General features: G+C 49.7%; 1 protein-coding gene across 11 annotated transcripts in view; it reads left to right on the top strand.

Moving 5' to 3' along the window:
* The window catches only part of ADGRB1 (adhesion G protein-coupled receptor B1), a 278,660-nt gene that overhangs the window by 184,488 nt on the left and 79,041 nt on the right, over positions 1 to 15,131 (top strand). For all 11 annotated transcript variants that reach the window (XM_088055285.1, XM_088055296.1, XM_088055291.1 and 8 more), the window contains one exon: positions 7,925 to 8,066. In XM_088055285.1, coding sequence (XP_087911411.1) covers positions 7,925 to 8,066 — 142 coding nt within the window. The remainder of the gene's footprint in view (positions 1 to 7,924; positions 8,067 to 15,131) is intronic.

The raw sequence follows: 15,131 nt of genomic DNA, 5'->3' as shown, positions 1-15,131 counted from the left end.
CACTCCATTTCCTTGTCCAAAGTCCCTCTCCAGCTCTCCTGGAGCCCCTGGAAGGGGCTCTGAGGTCTCCCTGGAGCCTTCACCAGCTGGACAATCCCAGCTCTCCCAGCCTGATTCCAGAGCAGAGGGGCTCCATCCCCTGGAGCATCTTCAAAGCCTCATCTGGATTTATCCCAATAGGTCCACATCTCTCCTGCCCGAAGGATCCCAGAACTGAATTCAGCACTCCAGGTTGGGTCTCACCAGAGTAGAGGGGGCTCTCCCTTGACCTCCCCACACCGTGGGGATCCAGCCCAGGAGCCCAGGACACATTTGGCTTTTTTGGCTTTGATCTAAACAAGGCTGATGATGCTTGATTTCCTTAAATGACTGTAGGGAAATTGCTGGGCCATCCTTTATTTCATTGGAACTTCAGATTTCATTTTGAGCTACATGGATTTACCAAACTTGTGCTACATTTCAAATTCAGAGGCTCAGAAGTGGAGGATTTTTCCAGGAGGTTTGGTTTTGCTCCAATAAGCCCACACCGCCTTGCTGGATGTGTGAGATGTCTCTCAGGATTTTCAGCAGCATAACTGAGAGCTCAGCCTGTCTTTGAACCAGTGGATTGATCACAGAAAGGGAAAATTATCTCTTGGATAACAGAATGACCCCTGTGAAAGAGTTTTGCTGGTTTTATTTAGTTCTTAGGAAGGTCTCAACTAAGCAAAGCACGATCACTGCTTTGGTACTGAGGGTGTCCAAAACATTCCAAGCAGGTGCAGTGTTAAAGATTGATTTAAACCCTTATTTAGCTTAGTGTTTAATGAATTTCAGCATTTACCTCTCTGGCATGAGATCCTTTGTAACTGCTTCAGCAGCCAATCAAAGATTTATTTTATTTTATTTTTAATCAGCCTATTTTTTTTTTTTCCTGAAGCTTCAAACCTTTTCATGTCCCTTTCTCTTAGGAACCATCCACTCTTTAATTCAGCCCCGAGGTCCTGGACAAACAGTGACTCTGACACACTTTTTGCAGAAATATGATTGCAGGGGTTTTTTTTTTGTGTCCCACGCTATTGTGCAGAGCCAAAGTGTCTGAAAGGCGCTTTGGGGCAGCCTTTGTGGCTGGAAATGAAAATTGCTTTTGGGAATCCCACAAAAAGGATTAACTTTGACTTCATCTCTGGTTTGTTCTCCAAATTAATAATCAATCTGCCAGCGGGACCTGTGCCAAGCACTTGCCTGGAGTTGGAGAAGGGGGAATGGCCCATGTGAAACAAGAACAGTCAGAGAACCACGGAGTTCTTTGGCTTGGAAAAAACGTCTGGATATTCCTTTTATTTCTCACATCTCAAATATCCACCCCAATTTTACAAACTCTCCCTGCTCTGTGACTCTTCCCACAACAAAAGCTCTTCAGTTGTGCAAATTCCTGCTCAGAGCAGCATTTCTGTTTGAGAAAGTCCTTAAACATGTGCTTAGCTCCTGTTTAAATCTACAAGACAGTGCTTAATTGCTTTTCCCCATCAAGTGCTCAAACAATGTTCAGAGTCATGTTGTAACATATTGTGGGACATTTTCCTGTGCAGCATCATTGGAATTACACCGGAGATAAATCTGACCACGGATGTGAGAGACAGAACCAACTTGTCAGGTTCCCTGCTCACCCTCCCAATCCAACGTTTTTTACGCCAGTCTGATTCGGGGATTTCTACAATTCCTTTTTGACTGGGTTGTAATCACTCTGACTACACTCTGCTCTAATATTCTACCCACGTTTTCCCTTTAGTAGAGTTTCCTCTTTCTTGCCTCCACTCTGGAGACCGCCTGAAAATAATTCTGCTCCCTTATTAGCGTACCTGGATTCAATATTTGTGAAGAAGTCGAATTCTGCTCTTTTTCTTTGCCTCTGAGCTTTGATCACGGATTTCCCAGCACAAACCCAGTGTAATTTTTTTGGTAGAATCAAAGGCTTTTCAACTGCTTTACAAATGAAACCTGAACCCACAGGCAGGCACACAACACACAAATATTCCTCCCCTTATGGACCGGTTCATTAATAGCCCATTGTCTTCCAGAGCTTTTCATCAGGCCCAGGGTGAATGAATTTTGTATTCAAATGTGAAACATGCCCTTTTTCAATCTATCTGCTTTGTAACTTGAACTCCTGCCAGTGAAATAATCTTAATATGGCAAAATCCAGTGATTGAATTTTGAAATTTGAGTTAATGATTTCAAGTCTGCACTGAACTAGGAGGTTTTTGGTAACACTTGATGGTTGGATCGAGCACTATCTGGGCAGGTATCTGCAACCAGCAAGACCCAAACTCCTTCAGATGCGTTCCCCTGGACCTTGGAGAAATCCCACTAGATCCCTCTTAGTGGCACTGAGTATGGGGTCTGCAGCAGGTGACACTGGACAGTCAAAACCATGAATGGGACAACCCAAAATCGCACGGAATTACTGTGAGACCTCACCTGGAGCAACAAATCCAAGTCTGGGACTTGCAGCATCAGAAGGATGTGGAGCTGCTGGATGAGTCCAGAAAAGACCCCCGAGATGCTCCAAGGGCTGGCTCTGGAGCCAGGCTGGGAGAATTGGGGTGTTCACCTGGAGAAGAGAAGGCTCCAGGGAGACCTCAGAGCCTCTTCCAGTGCCTGAAGGGGCTCCAGGAGAGCTGGAGAGGGACTTTGGACAAGGGACAGGACAACGGGGAATGATGTAAAACTGAAAGAGGGGAGTTTCCGACCAGATACGAGGAAGAAATTCACCCTTGTGAGGGTGGTGAGGCCCTGGCACAGGTTGCCCAGAGAAGCTGCCTCATCCCTGGAATTATCCAAGGCCAGGTTGGACAGGGCTTGGAGCACTCTGGGATGGTGGAAGGAGGATGGAACGAGGTGATCTTTAAGATCCCTTCCAACCCAAACCATCCCAGGATTCTTCATCCACACTGGGAATCAGTGAGAAGAGGTTGGTGGCTCTTCTGCCACGTCCTTGACCTCCAAATTTGTTTTCCCAACCCATCTCCAAGCTCCATCCCCAAAGGGTGCAGAGGTGTTTGTATCCAAAGGATTTCAGGGCAATGAGAAGAGGTAATTAGGGAGATTTGCAATGAGGAAGGAAAGGATGAAAGAAAAGTTATTCTTCTGAGGAGATTAAAACCAGAGGAATGGACATGCTCTTTGGAGCATTTGAGTGGTTTAATGACTGGTAATGACTAATTAATTAATAATCACTGCTAGTAATGAGGGCCAGATTTTCATTTTCCATTAAATGGTGTAGCTGGACTTATTCTGAGGTGATTTACACCAAGTTCCTGACTCAGCTCATCCACATCACCCATCCTTTATGTGACTTATAGCAGCTTTTAAAACAAGAACTGGATGGCTTTGATCCAATTGCTGTCTTTGAGTCCAGCAGGATAAATAAGCAGGCACCAGACCAGGCCTTTGAAGAGCAAAAGGTGGTTATTTTAATTTTTAATTTTTTTCTTGCCTCAGTATCGCTGTGCACTTTCTGTGTGCATCTAGAAATGTATTTCAGGCTGTGCCAAGTGTGGCTTTGGCCCTGGATAGATTTTATCTTGATACTGCATTCAGTGCTGTTCTGTCAGCTTTTCTGCCATGGGAGTGTGAGACCAGGCACAGCATCTGGGGAGTGCTATTTGTTTTCTGACACTTTCCCTGGGGTTTCCTGTTCCTGTTGGTTTTCTGATTTATTTTCCCTTTTTTTTCTTTTTTTTTTCCCTTTTGGATGAGGTTACTTTTGTTGATGTATGGCCCAGATCTGTCCTAGTCTACTTTGAAAGCTGGTAAATGAGTAAAGCTGGACTTTGGGATTGGAAGTGATGTGAGGGCAAATGTATTCCCACATTTGAAGAGAGTTCAGGTTCCTTGGGGCGGAGGGTGTCTGTATGTGGCGATGTGCACAAATTTGATGCTCTAAAAATGGGAGATTTAAGCATTTCTGTTTGTTGGGAAAGGCTGCTTAAACAGAAAAAAAAAACCTGAGGATAGAGTTGAGGATGAAAGGACAGGCTGGAAGACCTGGGGTTGTTTAGCCTGGAGAAGGGAAGGCTCCAGGAAGACCTCAGACCCCCTTCCAGTGCCTAAAGGGGCTCCAGGAGAGCTGGAGAGGGATTTGGGACAAGGGATGGAGGGACAGGATACAGGGAATGGCTTGAAGCTGTCAGAGAAGCAGAGTAAGATGGGATATTGGGGAGAAATTTTTCCCTGTGAGAGCAGAGAGGTGCTGACACAAATTTTCCAGAGAAATTGTGGGTGCTCCATCCATGGAAGTGTCCAAGGCCAGGCTGGATGGGATACTGAGCAGTCTGGTCTAGTTGAAGGTGTCCCTGCCCATGGCAGGAGGTTGGAAAAAGGTGATCTTTGAGGTCCCTTCCAAAACTATTCTGTGATTCCAGAATTCTATAGATAGGAACCTTTTAAAAGCAGTTTTTTAGATACCCATAAATGAGAAAGATAAACAGAACACTAAAAAACCTTTAGCTAACAAAAAATCCCTACCACAAGCCAAATGTACCAATATCTACAGAAAAAGCCCCACAACAGTCTGTTACAGAGGGAAAGTAAAAGCTGTTGTGGAAATCTGGAAAAAGGATAAATTGACAGCGAGCAATGCAAATTAAAAGCTTGAAAAACACAAGAGGGAAAAAAGAAAATAGGGAAAGTGTAGGAATTTCATTCTTCAGAACAGCAAAGATGAATAAAAAGCAAAATTTAGATTCTACTAAACCCATAATAAATCCTGATGGCATTGGTTTGTTACTAGCTCAAAATGACAGATTTATTTATAATAATGCAGGAATTTCAATAAACGCCTGTATTCTGTAATTGGAAGAGAGCCTGGTTCCTTAATCCACATCCCAGCCTAATGAAATACTTTTCATTACACCAGCAGCTGGAAAACCTGCTATGCATCATCCAGCAAAGTGAGATGTGTGCAAGAGTAACAAGACAGAGCAATTTGGGACGCAAGGATTTTAAAAGAGCAGGTTAAGACTAATTTGGGATCATTGCTCTTTAGGAAAAGGAAGGTGGAAGAGTTCCCCAAATCTGGAGAGGGGAGCATGTGTGTGTAAGCACAGCAGCCTCACATCTGCCGTAGGCACAATATCCATCTGAAACGGGATCCAGAAATTTAGGGATTGTGGGTAATATTATGATTATAATTGAATAATAGCATGCTCATTAAAACAGAGACATTAATAGCAATCAACTTATGGAAAAGAGATTTTGTCAAGCTAAATTAATACTTTCTAGGAGAATACAGAACTGTTTGTTGGGAGTCTGGGAATTTGTCATTATTTGTACACATCATAAATAAGGCATTTTTCTTGGTGACAGTGGATAAACAGAACAGCTCAATAATGCAGATCTTGGAAATTCGAGCAGGACACAGAGGGGAGGATACAGAACTCAGATTTCCCATGAGATTGGCCTTGGATCTCCTGGTCCCTTCCAAGAAGGGTTTTGGGGAATGTCAGAAGGTGCATGAAAGAGAGCAAAGAGCAATGCCAGGGTCTGAAAGTCTCCCAAGAGATGATGTGACAGCTCGGAGAAAATCATGTGAAGAGCTGCTGATCCAGAGAAGACAGATTTATGTCCCGTGAGATGGATGGATGGATGGATGGATGGATGGATGGATGGATGGATGGATGGATGGATGGATGGAGAACCACAGGATCACAGAATGGTTTGGGTTGGAAGAGACCTTAAAGATTATTTAATTCCAGCCCCCTGCCATGGGCAGGGACACCTTCCACTAGACCAGGTTGTGCCAAGCCCCATCCAGCCTGGCCTTGGACACTTCCAGGAATGGAAATTTCAGACATTTAATAGGGTCCAGACATTGAGAAAGCTCTGGGTGAGGTTCTGTGTATTGCCTACAACTTCGACAGTAAAATTAATTTGGGGTTTTTTTATGATTTTACTTTTTTTTTAAACTATGAACAGTTCTCTAGCTCAAGCCAGAAGTAATTGAGGGAGGCTCAGTGTCACATGTTGAACAGGATCTGAGCAGATAATGACAGCAGGATGTGCTGGTGCTCTGTCACCCAGGCCACGGTGGCACAGGGAGGTGGAGGGAGGCTCGGAATCGTTGCGTGAGGAGCAGGTCAGAGCCTGCATCGAGTGGAGACCTGCAAAGAACTTGTCTGTGACTCAGGGCAGGTCTCTGGAGCCAGCAGCACGGAGCTGTCCAGGCCATCTGTGATGCACCCAAGGCTGCTGAGCAGCTTGGCTCCATCTGGAGCTGCCGTGGGCTCGCTGCTGGCGTTGCTGCCGAGGTCCCCTCCTCTGAGGATGGTCAGCTGTGGAGATGGGACATCTTTCCTCATGTCCCTTCAGTGAAGGCAGATGGCCCTTTTGCTCTGCCTCCACATCCTGTCTCAGGAGCCCAAGATATGCACAGAGCTGCTGACCTTCTCTCCATCTAATGAATTTCTGCACTTGTGCTCTGCATCTGCACTCCCTGTGTGGCCACATCCCAGGAGATGGGACAGAACAAGACACAGAAGCAATGGGTGGAAAATGACTGCAGTTTTTGGGTCCCCACTGTCCCAGCACATGAGGCAGAACAGGAGATTCCCCTTTTCCCTGACTTAGCCCCTTGTGCTCACACAGAGATGGGGCTGCAATCATTTTTCCTGATGAAACCACCCCACCTGTGGGATGAAGACCATGGAGACTTCCCTGTCTATGGCCCCTTCCCCATTCTGCTGCTTCTCCCCAGCCTGAAAAGATGCCAGGAGAAGGCAGGGATCTGTCCCTTTGATGTCCTCGGGTCCCCCTGGCCATGAGGAAGGAACATCCCTGCCATGCCCAGAGCTCTGGGAATGTGGGGAAGGGCTGAGGAGGCTCCTGGTCCGGCCTTTGGAGAAGGAACAGGGGAGGGGAGAAGCTGTGAGTTGGGGGTGGTCTAGACACATCTATATGGGGTGTGTAGCAGGGGCTTGGGGGTGTATGGGGTGAGAGATGGGGCTGTGGGGGGAGTGAGGTGTATTTTAGGTCTATAGTGTTATATCCATAAATGGGACATGTGGGACAGGGCAATAGGGATGCAGAGGCGTGTCCAGGTCGCGTAGGGACAGGGCTATAGGATTACTTACCCATGTGTCCCACATGGGGATCACTATGGTGGGCGTCACAGGGCTATAGGGCCGTGTTTGGGTGGGAAGTTCTGCATAGGTGTATGGGATAAACGGGCCAGAGCTATGGGGTTAAGGTGGTGCAGAGCTATAGGCTTAAGGAAGTGTATGTGGGATATGTGGAACTGGGCACAGGGCTAAGAAAGTGTATATGGGATAAGTGGGAAAGGGCTATAGGGTTAAGAAGGTGTATATGGGGTATGTTGGGGCAGGGTTGTAGGGTTAAGGTGCACATGGGATAAGTAGGACAGGGTTATAGGGGCAAAAGTGTGTATATGGGACATGTGGCACAGGGCTAGAGGGTTAGGGAGGTGTGTATGGGATATGTGGGAAGGAGCTATAGGGTCAGGAAGGTGTATATGGGATATGTGGGGCAGGGATATAGGGCTATGCATCCATGGGGTGGCTGTGTGGGATAAGGCTGTGCAGTTACACCTGCACACATGGGACTGGAGGGCTTTAGGGTTAGGGGGCTGTATATGGGATATGTTTGGGGCAGGGCTATAGGGTTATGGAGATGTGTATGGCGATCGTGAGACCGGGCAGCCCGGGGGTTCACATGTGTGTGGGGTGATAGAAGGGTCACAGCGGGGCGGGGGGACCCGGGGACGGACCAGCACCAGGACCAGGATGGAGACGCAGGTCCGGCTTGGGGTTGGTGGGATGGGGGCGGCGGGGGGCGCGGTGCCCGCTCCCCGCCCGCCCTGACGGCCGCTCTCCCTCTCTCCCCGCTCCGCCGCCCCGTCCCTCCCTCCCTGCTCTCCTCCCTCCAGCAGAGCCTCCGCCTCCGCCTCTCCGCCCGGCGCCTGGTCCTGGCGCGGCTGCCGAACGGTCCCGCTCGACGCCTCCCGGACCAAGTGCCTGTGTGACCGGCTCTCCGCCTTCGCCATCTTAGCCCAGCTCAGCCCCGACATGGTGAGTCCCGCCGGCGGCACCGCGGAGGGAGGAGCGGAGGGCCCGGGGAGGCGTGGGGACACGCGGGGGACAGGGCGAAATAAAGCGGGCGGGAAGGGGACGCGCCCGGGATGCAGCGGAGCATCCCCGGCGCTCGGCTCTCGGGTACCGCGGCGGGGACAGCCCCGAGCGCTGCTGCCGCTGCTGCTGCTGCTGCAGTCCGGTGTCACCGGGACCGTGGCGACACAGCGTGAGGCTTTGCATAACCCTCCCCCTTCCTTCCCCGCCGTCCTTCGTCTCCCCTTCCCCCCGACCCTGGCCGCAGCTTTGGGGACGCGCACGCAGGGACATCGCGGGTGCTGCCGCGCTGCTCCCCGCGTCCTCGCCATCCACCCTGCCATCCCTGCGCTGTGCCTCGGGACGTGAATCCCGCTAAACGTGGGCAGCCACCGGCCCCCGCAGGCGTGTTCACTCCCGTGGGCTCCCCACGCACGGCATCTTCGCACGTGGCTCATTTTGGGGGGGCGGAATCGCCCCGCTCCGCCTCCCTCCCCGCGTGTCTCCATCCCCGCCTCGGCGTCCTTCCCGCTACCCCAGGCAGTTTTGGGGTGGGTGTGTGTGCGGAGTGTTCCCACTCTGGTATCGGGGAGCGCGGAGGGGAGGAGTTGTGAAGTTTTGGCCGCTTGTCGGGGACACGAAGTCGGTGCCGCGTCTCGGACGGAGCCTCCGGAAAAGAAGTGCGAGATTCCTAGAAATTGTCGCTGGGCGGCTGCACCCTGAGTCAGAGCACAGGGAGGGTGCCAGGGCACGAAAGACTGCACTGGGGTCATCAAAAGACGCTTCACAGGCTCCTCTCTTCCAGCTTGTGCTTTTGAAATAGTTTTTCTTTTCTTTCTTTTCTTCTTCGTTTTTTTTTTTTTTTTCTTTCTTTTTTTTTTTTAAGTAGTTCATCCCTGTTTGGGCAGTTCCCGGGTTCACAGATCAAAGCCACCCCCCTCCTCCACCTAAAGCTTCTCCATCTGCCTGGGCACTGGGAGTGACTGGGCCCTTGCAATTATTTACTAATTATGGCTTGCTTGTTAAATGCTGGCTTAATTCGGCAAAAGGGGAGGGGAAAGGAAGAAAGGAAGGGTGAGCGTGGTAAAGGGAGAGGGGGGATCACATTTTCCAAGATGAAGGTTTGGTTTATTATTAGAAACACTAATGTATTTGGTCCACTAGTTACCATGGAAACAACATCTGCACTGAAGTGGTTTTAAAGACACAGTGTTGGTTGTGTTTGCCCGGGCCACAAGCAGGCCCAGCCACCACAGGGCTGAGAAATGAGCTCTGGGGTGTTGGGCAGAGCAGCTTTTGGGGTCCTCTGGGCAGAGGCACCAACACTGTGGTCTCAGGTAGAGATATCCTGGCTGAAGGATGCTCAGAGATAGGATTGGGAGTGTGTTCCCGCTTGGAAGGGCTCTGGAAGCAGCTGGCTGCCTCAATCCTGCCGTCCTCATACCCATCTTCTTCCATGGGTTGTTGTTTCCTAGTCCTCCCACCATAAATCAGGTGGACAGGGAGGCAGCTGCTGGGCTGGGCTCTCCAGGAGTGTTTCCAACCTTTTTGAGGTGGACAGGGTGATCTCAGGTGAGCCAGGTGGGATTTATCACCTGCCCTGGGAGCTGGCAGGGCTGTGTCCTGCCAGCAGCAGGGCTTCACCCTTCACCCCAAGCTCCAGAAGCTTTAGTCTGGCTCCAGAGGTTGTGATCGATGAGTGAGCTTTGCCCTGCATGGGAAGGACTCTGAGATATCCTGAACAAAGTTTTGGGAGGTTGCATGGCTGGGGAAAATAAGTTGGGATTTCTGCTGCAGGGAGGCTGCTAAGGCAAAGCTTTGCTATTATTTAATTAAATAGCCTGGGGAAAAAATGGTTAATTTGATGTGGCCAGATGCTGCTGCTCCCTCAGCTGCAGGTGTTTGGGTGTTATCTGGATAACACAGGGTGGTTGTCAGCCCTTTATCACCCCTGCAAGTATTTCTGCATTTGAGAGTGGGCTTGGCTGTAGGAGGATACAGCTTCCTTCCCCCAGGCATGTTTTATTATATCTGCAATGAAACTCACAGCTGCTCCTTTGGGGTTTAGGCCTAAAATTGCTTCTTTTGCCCTCTTTCCGACTCCTCTGGCTGCTGGTTGGGTTATGTTTTCCCAACTCATTTTTTCCCAGCCTCAGGTCCACTCATGAGCATCAGGATGAGTCCTCTGGCTGTATTAGGGGGAGAACTGGGGCTTGGATATCTCCTGAGTCCCCCAGCTAAGCCTGACCAAGGGTTTGATGGTGATGGGGAGCACCAGCCAGGCTGAGCCAGCTGGGACCCATCTCCCGACTGTGAGCTTGCAGGGCTGTGCTCATCCAGCTCCTCATTCCCTCGTTTTCCTCCCCAAATCTCATTCTGAACAAGCCCACGTTGCCTCCTGTCCCCAGAGGTGGCATCTCGTCATCGTTGGTGTCTGCGGTGGTGACATTTATGGTGCAGTTTTTCATGTGCCTTTGGAGCTCTCAGGACAAGAAGCTCCGTCCGCCTGTGTCATTAATATTATTTATTGCTATAAATCTCCCTTCTGGAGCCTTTGGCCCTGGCAGCTTGAAATATTTGTAACCCTGGTATGGGCACAGCTCCTTTGCAGTGAAAAAAGGCTCTGAAAGGTTTTTGGGACGACTGTTGCTGCTGATTCGGACTGGCCAAGGACAGTTTGCCTGGGCTGGGACCTGAGAGCTGCTCATGTAGGGAGGAAAGGAAGCAGTTTCCCTTAATTTCAGTGAAGCTGGAGGCTGAAAGTGCCGTGTTTTGAATCAGTTTGGGAGACAGACGTCCCTAAACTGTGATGGAGCTGTTCGGATCCAGCTCAAAAGCTGGAGTTCAGATTTGTTTGATTTCCCCTGCTACTTCCACTCGACAGAGGCAGCCTCATGCCCTGCTTTGGCACAACTGCTGTTTGAGCATCATGAAAGATTAAAACCTCTTAAATTAAGGAACACAGACAAGCATTTTGGGACTGTCCTTTTGTTTTAGCTTTATACCCTGCCTGTCTTGGAAGGGCAATGCCTTTGGTGCTACACCTGCACAGTAGCAGTGCTAACAGAGAATGAGGGCGAAAGGAAACCTCAGAGCTGCATGTGAGGCTTGGGGTGGTGGTTTTTTCAATATATTTCAGCAATTTTTGGAGGTGGGAAGGAGGTAGAGCAGGAGCCTGAGGATGAGCAGTGAAGCCTTTCACTCTTTGGTTGTCTCATTTGAGTTTGGCTCGTGTTGTCTCTGCTGCCTTCCACTTTGTGCTTGGCCTTTATAAAGTCAGCCAAGCTTAAAAGCTTGGTTAAGGATGGCTTGGATGGTGTGGATTGGTCCGGTGGAAGGTGTCTCTGTCCATGGCACAGTGTGGAAATTGGATGACCTTTAAGGTCCCTTCCAACCCAAACTGGTAGTTCTGTGATTTCTGCAGCCCTTAGGGCTGGAGTAAAATTCTAAAGTTCATTTCTGTTGTCTCTCCCCCTCCTTACTGGTCCTGCCTGCAGAAAACTGATCAGAGAGAGGCATCTGAGCTGTCCTCTCGTTTCTAGGCTTGATGAAGATGTGGAGCTGGTGGCAAGAACTTGTAGGAGTGCTGAGTTTGTTACGTCTGGACTGAATTTTTGGGACATCTCACCTCCTTGTCGGTGTTTTCTGACAGGCAAAACCAGCAGCTGTGGAGTTTTGTGGGGTTTATTTTAGCAGAGCTGGCCTGGGTGAGTGCTGGCCAGGCAGCTGAGCATCCATAGTGAGCAGACCTGTGAGAGGAGAGGAAACGGCTTCAAGTTGTGCCAGAGGGGGTTTAGATTGGATATAAGGAAAAGATTTATTCATGGAAAGGGTTGTCAAGCACTGGAACAGGCTGCCCAAGGAAGCGGTGGAGTCGCCATCCCTGGAAGCGTTCAAGAAATGTGTGGATGTGGCATTTGGGTGCTGGGTTGATGGTTGCACTTGATGATCACAGAGATATTTTCCAACCTTAATGATTCCAGGATTTTTATCCCAGGATGTTGCAAGAGGCTTTGTTCAGTGTTATCTCCAGTTTGCAAGAAGGAGAAGCACCTTTCCTGGTGTGCTTCCTACCCATGGGGATAAAGCTCCTCTCTCAACTCACATTTCTTTCTTTGTCCCTCAAAACCTCCCATTTTGGGATGGAAGGGACCTTCAAAAATCTTGTGTCCCGAGGATCTTCCCCCTGAAAAGATTGTCCTGTGCTACAGGAGCTCTCTGTACTTCATGGACAGTGCACACACACAAGGTGGGTTATTTTAAGCTCCTAAAATTCTGTAGGGCCTCTCTTGCACAGGGAAAAGATCCAGGTTTCTCAGCTGAAAAAAACAAAAAAAAAAATAAAATAAAAAAAAGTTGGTGTTATGAATCAAATATTTTGTAAGGGAGTAGCAATTCTGACAACGTGTTGATGGAAAATTTAGAAATTGGAAATTTAGATAACACTGGAGAACTTCATTTGGAGGTGAACATTTTAGCATTTATATCCTTCCATCATTTATCACGTGAAATTTGGAGTCTGGGTAAGAACAAAGCCTTTTGCATACCTTGAGAACTGACAGTTCTCCTGTTCACAAGACACTTAGTTAATATTGGTGCTGCTTTTTCTGCAGAGAAGCCGGACTTTTCTGAGGAAGGGAAGTTTTTGGTTTTGCCAGGCTGGAAGTTTTTGAGACACAGAACTCTGGTCAGGTCGCACTGGGATTTAGGGAAGACTTTGGAGTATTTGTGTGTGTTGTTGAGGCTACAGCCAGAGCTTTTCTGTGCCTGTCAGTGAAATTGTGACCTTGAGCTAAACACTTCCTTGCTTTCTGCTTCCCTTTCTCCAGCTGCAGCACCCTTGCAGGTGACATCCCGGGCTCTGTGCATCCACATTTGCACAGTGCCCCGAGCCTGAAGGGTGCTCCAGGAAGCACCAAGTGCTGTCATTTCCCTGACAGAGCATTAGGAGCCTCCTCTTGCCCGCTTGGCAGGAGGTGTGCCAGGGTGAACATTGCTGAGCCACGAACATTTGGGCTTTTGAGGTCCAAATGCTCTGCGAGCCCCCGCACTCCTGCTGCTGGCACCTCATCCTGCAATCACCCCATCCTCTCCAGGATGCTGCTGTGTGCAGAGTGTCTCTTAGGAGCTGATTATGCCTCTTGAGCTGGAAATGTTGCCTAAGATTTCCTGGGGATTTGTGCTGTTGCCACTGAGCTCTCCCTGGGCACGGAGATGCCAAGGTGGGAGTGGCAAAGGGCCACTCCAGCTGGACTCCTGCTCATCCCAGGAGAGCTCCGTGCTGGGATTGGGGAAGGATGTGGTCTAAGTGCTGCTGGGGATTTCTGGGCTTTGCCCATCTCCTGCTCCACAGCAGGAGCAGCTGCTGTGTTTTCTCTGGGGTGCTTTTCCTCAAGGTCCATGGCAGCCTGTAGGAGCAAGCTGGTGATTCTGTAAATCACGGGCTGCTCTTTGCTGTGCTCAGCAGGGAGGCTCTTTTCACTAAATCCAGTTTAGCCCTCCTGAGTTTCAGCAGGCGTGGATAGCATGGAAGACAGAGTAGGAACCAGCTGGGCAGACGGTTCTCCCCTCCCACTCTCTCTCATAATGTGATTAAGAAGGAAACAGGATGCGTGATGCTCTTAGGGGGCCAAAAGGGCCAACCCATGGTCTAACTCCCTCTTGAAAGAAGGCCATTATTTTTCCGAAGTGCCCCCTTAACAGAAAGCACTGGATTGTATTCCTACAATTTTGCTGTGCTGGAAATGACCTGGCTTTAAAGGATTGCTCTGTCACTGACGTGGAGTCTGTCAGTTTGTGTTGCAGAGCGAATTCGGGCTAAGTCTCATTTGAATTTGGAGAGGACGCGGGAGTTGATGTACACGTCATTTTTGTTGGGTTTTAAGAGGAAGGGGATCACTGACAGAGCTTGTGGTGTGCTCCAGGTGCCAGAGGCCGCCTGGCTTTGTTATTCTGCTGGGAGAATTGACTGGAGATTGCCACTGCTGTGTGCCGTACCCAGATATCTAATAAAAGTTCCCATTAGCAAATAAGTGATTGATACTGGAACATACGCAGGCAAGGCATGAGAGACGAGTGGGATAGGAATTCCCTCTCAGCGCTGTGCTGTGCTTCTAGCAGAGACAACACTTGAATATATTAAAAGAAGACAGGTAGCACAGGAGGCAATAATAGGAGGGTTTGGCTCAGCATAATAAGCAGTCATCCAGCATCCCACCTCCTTGGCGGCTGTCTGCGGATTTCGCTGTCTGTCGATCCGCCGGGTACTTGGGGAGATATTCCCAGCTGACAGCTTCCCTCCCTGAGTTCCTGCTCAGTGCTGCTGGATTCGCCCAGGTCTTTAACTCCTGACAAAACTCCAGCTGGGAGGATTGCAGCAGCGTGGGGCTGCAGCTCGGCCCCCGCCAGCCGGAGCTGGAGAGCTCAGCGCAGCCCTGGCAGGGACTCTCCTGCAGGCAAATGCTGCATCACCCTCCCGTATCTCTCCATCTGAAGGGGATGTGGGAGAGGAGCAGGATCAAGTAGGTGGGAGCTTAAAGCCGTTGTGGGATTCAGTGCTGGTGCAGGAGTAATGCCGAGCCAGATTCACCCCTCAGTGGAAAGGTGAGAGCGGCACTGGCATCAACCAAGTGACCAGAGTCACTCTGCAGTGAGCAGAGCAGGGCTGGGGTTGGTCCCCTGTCTTCAGCTCAGATTAAAGCCTCACGGAGGATGCCTGGGATCCTGCATGTCCAGGCATTCCCGAGGGGTTTGGTGCTTATTCTGAGCTGCAGTGCTTAATGGCTTGTTGCCATGAGGGCAGCTTAGCAAGTGTGACAGCTGCCCTATTACCCTGCCACAGCTTACTGCTCTGCTAAAGCAGGTGTGGATTTCAGCCAGGACACCAGGGTCTTCCCAATTCCCACTTTCCCCTTTCCTAAGAGCTTGGAAAGCAGCGCTCAGCCTCACTTGTGAGCAGATCTGAAGGCCAGAAATGTGAACCAAGTGCGTGAGTGTTACCTGCCTGGGATTACTCTGCTCTGGGTCCAG

The sequence above is a fragment of the Pseudopodoces humilis genome, chromosome 1 (assembly GCF_049639895.1).
Source record: "Pseudopodoces humilis isolate 2021_Gansu_Grassland_sample_001 chromosome 1, ASM4963989v1, whole genome shotgun sequence".
NCBI lineage: Eukaryota > Metazoa > Chordata > Aves > Passeriformes > Paridae > Pseudopodoces > Pseudopodoces humilis.
The sequence above is the reverse complement of the archived record's forward strand: the minus strand, read 5'-3'. Positions and strand labels throughout refer to the sequence as shown.